Source organism: Ciona intestinalis, unplaced genomic scaffold, assembly GCF_000224145.3.
Source record: "Ciona intestinalis unplaced genomic scaffold, KH HT000168.2, whole genome shotgun sequence".
NCBI lineage: Eukaryota > Metazoa > Chordata > Ascidiacea > Phlebobranchia > Cionidae > Ciona > Ciona intestinalis.
Window position 1 is genome coordinate 10,922 of NW_004190490.2, and position 7,197 is coordinate 18,118.

Here is a 7,197-nt window from a genome sequence, read left to right on the forward strand (position 1 = left end):
TGCTTTCGAATATCCTGACGTGATGAACGAGTCTGCGATGTCATAATGTGTGATGTCATAATGTGTGATAATCAACGTTAGATAATAAAGTTGACCGCATATGAAAGGTTGAACTTAAGTTATATTTAATTGAAAACCTCAATAATGTAAGGTAATTTGTTGAACAACATTATATACAACAACACTTAGGGTTTGGTTTGAAACATAATACTCACCTCAGGATCGGAGCTCGTGACGTTCGTTGGGATTCTGTAACAACCAACATTATTATGTCATGTAAGGGAAACCACCTAAATAAATACCTCTCGTTGATATCGTTGCTATGGGAACGTACATGATATGGTTGAGTGAACGCGCTGTTGTTGCCGGGAAACATCCTATGATGTCATAATGTTTATAATTATGATGTCATAATGTTTGTTACTATGATGTCATAATGTTTGTTACTATGATGTCATAATGTTTGTTACTATGATGTCATAATGTTTGTTACTATGATGTCATAATGTTTGTAATTATGATGTCATAATGTTTGTTACTATGATGTCATAATGTTTGTAATTATGATGTCATAATGTTTATAATTATGATGTCATAATGTTTATAATTATGATGTCATAATGTTTATAATTATGATGTCATAATGTTTATAATTATGATGTCATCTTACTCTGATATTGATCTTTTAAGGGGAATCCCCGCAGGTGATACAGGTGTAGTAGGAGGTTCAACTTGTTTCGATAAAATGTTCCTGGAATTTAAATATTTTTAAATTATTTAACAAATGTCAATTCAACCAATCAAAACTCACGCTTGTTCATCGTCGGGGAGGGCCACAGAATCGAACCAATCACAGAACAGCTCGTCCTTCTCAATATGTTGGTAGCTACGACATGATACCTGCCATAATTGAAGCTGGGCCAAATATTCAAATTCTTTACGTCGCTTGTCAAAGTTGATAAGGTCATTCTGTGATGTCATCAAGGGTTACATGATGTCATCAATTATGACATCATGATGACCTCACCTCAACATAATCAGGTTTAGCAGTATGTAGATAAGTTAGATCAGTGAGGAAAGATCCAAGGTACGGCACCGTGCCAAGCATGATACCGGACCGTGCCGCACGTTGGCGCCGTGACAACGCATCTTTATCCCAACGCATTATCCCGCTCCTTTCTGTGTTCACTTTGGCTGTGCCAACCTGCAAGTTAGGGGGTTGCTATCGTAAGTTGGTGTTCGTCACATCCAACTCAATATCGAAAAATTAATTAAAACAATGAAAAGAAGGAATTAGCATCAAACGACCGTCGTTAAAATACAATATTGGAAAACAAACCGTGCCCACAATGGTAGCAACGACGAGCCTGAATCCATTATCTCTGGGTTAGAGGCAGGTGTGCTAACCAATAAGGAGAATACTGTTGTTTAACAACGAGAAGAAAATACCAACATCTATTCCACACAAACCTTCATTATTAAATCCTTCATATTAATATCGCTTAACTCATGTAGTAGCTCGACGTGCGTATGAGGCACGCCCTGCCACGCCCTCTTCAATCGATGCAACGCGTGGGTTTGTAATCCGGATACTATCGCTCGTAACGAGGAGAAGTTCTTCAACTCACGACATTCCTGTTGGTGATGTCATAATACATCATGTGTGATGTCATAATACATCATGTGTGATGTCATAATACATCATGTGTGATGTCATAATACATATGATTATGACATCATACCTGCGCTATTTCAATCCATTTGCTTAACATCTTTGATCGCTGTTGCAACTTGAGTGTCGTACATAATGTCGTGCCCAACACGCAGTAAACTACTTTGTTGAATTCATCAATGGTAGCTCTCACAGAAGGGGGTTTCCCCTTTGATGACCTCACGGCAGTTAAGCAATGATGCGGAACCGTGCGCATGAAAAGGTTCTGTGATGTCATATTGATATATATGATGTCACAAAATATATTTCACACATATTGTAATATATTATATTCACACATATTGACTCACTGCATCTTTGATAGTAAGTTGCTCAGCCACATGAACAGAAGTGAAAATATCCAGTAATGTTTTCGCTGCATTGTCGTTAACAATGGGGTCGTTTGTGACATCATCAATGGAAGAGAATGGGAGATAATTCAACTCTGTGATGTCATAATATACATTGTTATGTCAATATAAATATTGTGATGTCATAATATACATTATGTCATAACAAGCGTTACCTTCCAAACATTTCTCTTGAAATCTTTGAAGTTCCACCTCGTTGACCTTTGACCTCAAGAAAGTGATGATGTCATCACCCTTAGTTGTGATGTCATAACCAGGTATATCGTTTAAACAATCGTTGACGAAACGAAGAAGTTTGTGGAGTAGAGCGCACTCTGGTGGATGGTAGAAGTCATCGTTGAAATGTCGTTTCAACCATGTTCGTAATAAACGCTCGATCGATCTGTGATGTCATAATGTAAAATAATATTGTGAAGAATATGTTATGTCTGTGTTAATATTTAACTTTTAGTTTTGTTTAGGATGGGGAAACAGTTATATCTTTATAGACGGAGTAATAAGTTTATAAACGTCCTATTATTGAGCACGGTAGTGGTCATATAGATCCTTTTTCGTCGAACAGTTGTTCTTGGCTTTGTTGTTGTTGTTGCTGATAGGGCGATTTTTTTCCGCACTTATCCTAATTCTCAATTCTAGCATTTTTCTTTAATCTCTTGATTGAAATCAAATCGTAATTTTTAGACTAAATTTTCAGATTTAAAACCGCACAATTAGCGTGTGTGCACCGAAGCGTAGACGAGTGCCTTTTTCTTATCGTTATCTTCGGTATAAACACCGCGTCTCTCGTTTCTTTGCTTTTTTAGTTTACTGCTCGCAATAAATCATTATGCAGCCGCCACAATATGAATAATATTAACTTCTAACATTACCTATAATACTGCGTGATTACGGTTTATCCAAATTCACAAAAACGAACGTCTTTAAGCGACGACAAGTTTAACTATAGTGTAAGTTTACATGTCAACATATGGTACAGGAGTTGTACAAAGCGTATTTACACATATTCTTTACCAAACTTTCAATCCTTGTACGTCTTAAGTTTAATGAGTTATAATACACGAATAAAATTCTATTTACTGCCCCACAGCCACCAATGGCGACTAAAACCCGCTTTGTTGGTTACTTTTGATTTGTTTTTGATCGATCTCAGTCGACCATTGTAGTGATATGGGTAATGAATAATATGCTAATTAGTTTATACCGTGCTCATGCATTAGATCTGTGTGATCTCTTGTTTATTAAGCGTTGTGTTTCTGTAAACCTGGTGTTAAAGATGGTTGTGTAAAGATGTTTGCGCTATTAAATATTTATAATAAGTATATTTTTATTATTCGTTTTATATTTCACAAACAGCATCTTAATGGTCCACAAGTAGAAAGGATCATGAATGGCGGATAAAGTTTCCGTCTACTGTATACTGGAATCACCTTGTTAAAAGTGCGCGTAAAACATAGAGATCTAAACACGGCGCGTATCAGGGCGGTTTAAACATGATTTATATAAAATAGTTACCTGAATAATGAAATTCTTTTTTGCGCAGAATCCTTTTTTGTTTTGTTCCATCTAAAACGTAACAATGTTCACTATAACGTCACTTGCATAACAAATAAATGACGTCACAATACGCGGAAACGATCAACGAATAGATTGAACCGCGGTACACGCGGTGACTTGCGCCGAAACTTGTTTACTATTAAATTCTCAAATACGTCACAAACAACTGAACACAATGCAACTATTACGTCAAAACACTGTGATCGCTCATGTATTGCATATATCATTATGACGTAACACTCACTCTTCTATAACGAGTTTGACGACGTCATCAGCGGTAGCGAACGACCTGTACGTTGCAAGGAACACAGTAACGTAATTCCTCTCTCCTACGTCATCAATATTACACAGATGCGCCACCAAGTGTTGTAATGTTGCAGCTTTAATATATCGAACTTTATGAGTTTCCCAAAGTAATCCGTCCGATGCCTGAAACATATAATGTATACAATATAGGGATGGTGGAACTTGTACCCCACCATGTACCAACTTACCCCACCATGTACCAACTTACCCCACCATGTACCAACTTACCCCACCATGTACCAACTTACCCCACCATGTACCAACTTACCCCACCATGTACCCACTTACCCCACTAAGTACCAACTTACCCCACTATGAGGACTTTGATGGATTCGCTTTAACATTACAGCATATATGACGTCATCATGACGTTCAATGCCCCATTCTCTTTTATTCTCCTGTAAATAATTGCGATTGTTACGTCATTATCAACAATTGTTTATATTATGACGTCACCTGTCCAAATATGGACATTGAAGGCGCTGTCGCGGCCCGCCTTCGAAACCCGTTTGTCAGTTTTCGAGAAGTCTTTGGTGACGTCACGTGATATTTTGTGACGTCACACAACACGGAGACGTCACGTTTCGGTGTTTTCCCGAATAAATGGCGCCATTTATGGACCAGCCAATTACAGCATTTCCCGCTAGAATTACGTATCGTGACGTCACTTTGCGTAATGACGCAGGACCTTTCTGTGACGTCATATCTACGTAACGCCGTGGGTAAGCTACAATACGACCTGGGTGCGGCTTCGGGGGTTGGGGGCAAGGAAGGGTGGAATCGGGGACTCCTTTTATTTAGGGGTAAATATTCTGGTCGTGTGGCGACATCTTGCGGTGAAAGATTTATCACAGGATTGTCTAAGTCTATCAGCATTGTTGTTGTATTGTTACGTCACAAACATGATTGTTTGATATTAATGCCTATTGTTTCATCTGCATCAAAACCTTTTTTATGACATCACAATAAACAATGATCATTATTCGAACGATATGTCGACACGACGCATTGTCACGACATATTCATTGTTTTCGTGGAAAGCTCAGTTACGTCACAATCCAACTTATTTCTCTTTAACAATAGTACGTATGTGACATCATAATCAACATATCGACAACCATGAATGATATGCGAAGTTTAACTAAGCAGCAAACACCACCACACCTTACAAGTAGGAAAACCTTAAATCCTCACAAAGACAATATTCACTGCTATATATAACGCCCTGCCTCTAACTTGTGGTTGCTTCTAACCGACGCACGTACATGCATAGCTACCAATACAACACACACACACACATAGATACGATAATAACATCATACATCCACCCTCAAAAACCCATGGCTACCAATACACCATGCTACCTTACATACCAACCAACAACAAGTTTTCGAACTCAAAATAATTCGAGACGTCGCTCTCTATAATTGTGACGTCACACAAGCCTCGGGCGCACGAATTATGACGTAACAATGCAAAGCATAAAATTATTCTCAATCTTCGCTACTATAACGGAACAATGAATTATGCCCGATTGCCCCCACCTAGTATTGCCACCACTAACTCACCCAATATTTATATCAATATCGAAAGCTACGGAATACGTAACAAACAAAAATCGAACCAGTTGTATAATAAAAGTTAACCGTTAGCCTCTTATTCAAATCGAACCTTGAAAGAGTTTATAACTTCGAATACGATAGCAAAGATTAGATTAATTAAAACAACGAAGAAAACTTAGCAGCAAAACGACAGTCGTTAAAACACGCTATAGTTAAAACTGCTTTAGTAAAATGTCAAATAAAAGCGTGGCTGTTTATGAAAAAGGCAAACTCGTTACCAATTAAACTTATTAATCAAGTGTAAGATGCCATTACATAGCAGTTGCCACGCAAGGTGAAATAAGTTTATTGTATATGGGTGTTGGGGCAAGTCTAAACCCCAAACCACCACAACTCCTACAAGATTGTAACTTCATGCGCATGCGCAATGGTGGCTAGTTTGGGAACCCCCCACTTACGTCATAATCCAAAAACTCTACAGCTCCTACTAGCGGTTGAAACAATCAACATTTACGTCATATTACATACATTGTATGCGAACAAATACCATGCAGTACATTAACTATGTCGTCATATTTGGAGTATTACGTCACAAGGACACGCATTGCAGATTTTATGACGTAGGGTAGTAACGCGTATCGAGGGGGATCCCCCGTGACGTATAACAAACTATTTGTCATCATAAACAAGACTTGGTACGTCATAAACGCTTTAACATATGTCTTATGACGTCACTTACCGTTTCATCTCCGGAAGAATTCGCGCTCGCTGATTGTGACGTCACAGACGACAACATTACCATTATGACATCACAGTACGATGGTAAGAAACTGCTTCTGTTACGTCATAATATCCATAGTATCCTAATCTTCTATTATTAACGTAATAACTACCTATAGATACGTCACAATGAATTCCCCTGAAGAACAATCGATAATTATTACGAAACAAGTTATCCGATTGTTAAGTATCCTGACGTCACAATCCTACATACTTTCACTTCATTATTTACGTCACAATAGCATAACTTGATATCGCTATGAACAACTTCACCCTTCCATTGTCGTTTGATACAAAGCATTGTGACGTAATATTAGCTGAGCTTTCAGTCCTTGCTCAAATAAACGCCGTGTAAACAACAACTGCCATGCATAAGACCTCAATGCTTATTATGACGTAACACTAGCTTCCGATGATTCACGCGTCACGTGACACCGTCTGTGACGTCATACAGCTACAATCGCACACGAAGCGATTTAAGTCAAATCTCGAATTTTTTGTTCTATAAAATAAAAGGATAAAATAATTTTTATTTAAAAATAAATTCGTCGTTACGTGACGTCATATAACAACATCACGTCTTCGATAATTGTGACGTAATAACTACAATGATGAAACAATGCATATGATTTAACATTAAAACCACCATAGAAATCATATTTTACCAACAGCGTGATTTAACAAGGTAGCTTTAAATTGAACATAAAAACTTTATATAATATAGAAACAGTAAATAATAAACACAGAAACAATACAAGTAAGTGCATCAAGTTTTATATGAATGTTGGTTTGGTTGGAATCTTGATAAATATGAAGAACAACTTGCGCAGTATTTCGCTTGGTTGAATAATACCAACCCACACAACGCATAAAATACTTCGCTGCAAGTCGCCATACGATTCGTTACGTCAGC

General features: G+C 37.7%; 1 protein-coding gene across 3 annotated transcripts in view; it reads right to left on the reverse strand.

The window, feature by feature from the left end:
• Positions 1–6,612, reverse strand: part of LOC101242334 (ral guanine nucleotide dissociation stimulator-like 1) — a 9,460-nt gene extending 2,848 nt beyond the window's left edge. The window contains exons 1-13 of one of the 3 annotated variants that reach the window (XM_018816257.2): positions 6,244–6,612; positions 4,251–4,340; positions 3,881–4,065; positions 3,595–3,645; positions 2,238–2,464; positions 2,023–2,156; positions 1,743–1,937; positions 1,471–1,635; positions 1,028–1,204; positions 812–969; positions 671–751; positions 303–377; positions 216–249 (exon numbers count right to left, since the gene is read on the reverse strand). In XM_018816257.2, coding sequence (XP_018671802.1) covers positions 216–249; positions 303–377; positions 671–751; positions 812–969; positions 1,028–1,204; positions 1,471–1,635; positions 1,743–1,937; positions 2,023–2,156; positions 2,238–2,464; positions 3,595–3,645; positions 3,881–4,065; positions 4,251–4,340; positions 6,244–6,306 — 1,635 coding nt within the window. In that variant the 5' untranslated portion in view covers positions 6,307–6,612. Of the gene's footprint in view, positions 1–215; positions 250–302; positions 378–670; positions 752–811; positions 970–1,027; positions 1,205–1,470; positions 1,636–1,742; positions 1,938–2,022; positions 2,157–2,237; positions 2,465–3,594; positions 3,646–3,880; positions 4,066–4,250; positions 4,341–4,398; positions 5,429–6,243 lie in introns of those variants that run through there. The other 2 variants (XM_009863537.3, XM_026839189.1) reach the window with 2 other exon arrangements.
• Between the last annotated feature and the right edge of the window lie 585 nt (positions 6,613–7,197).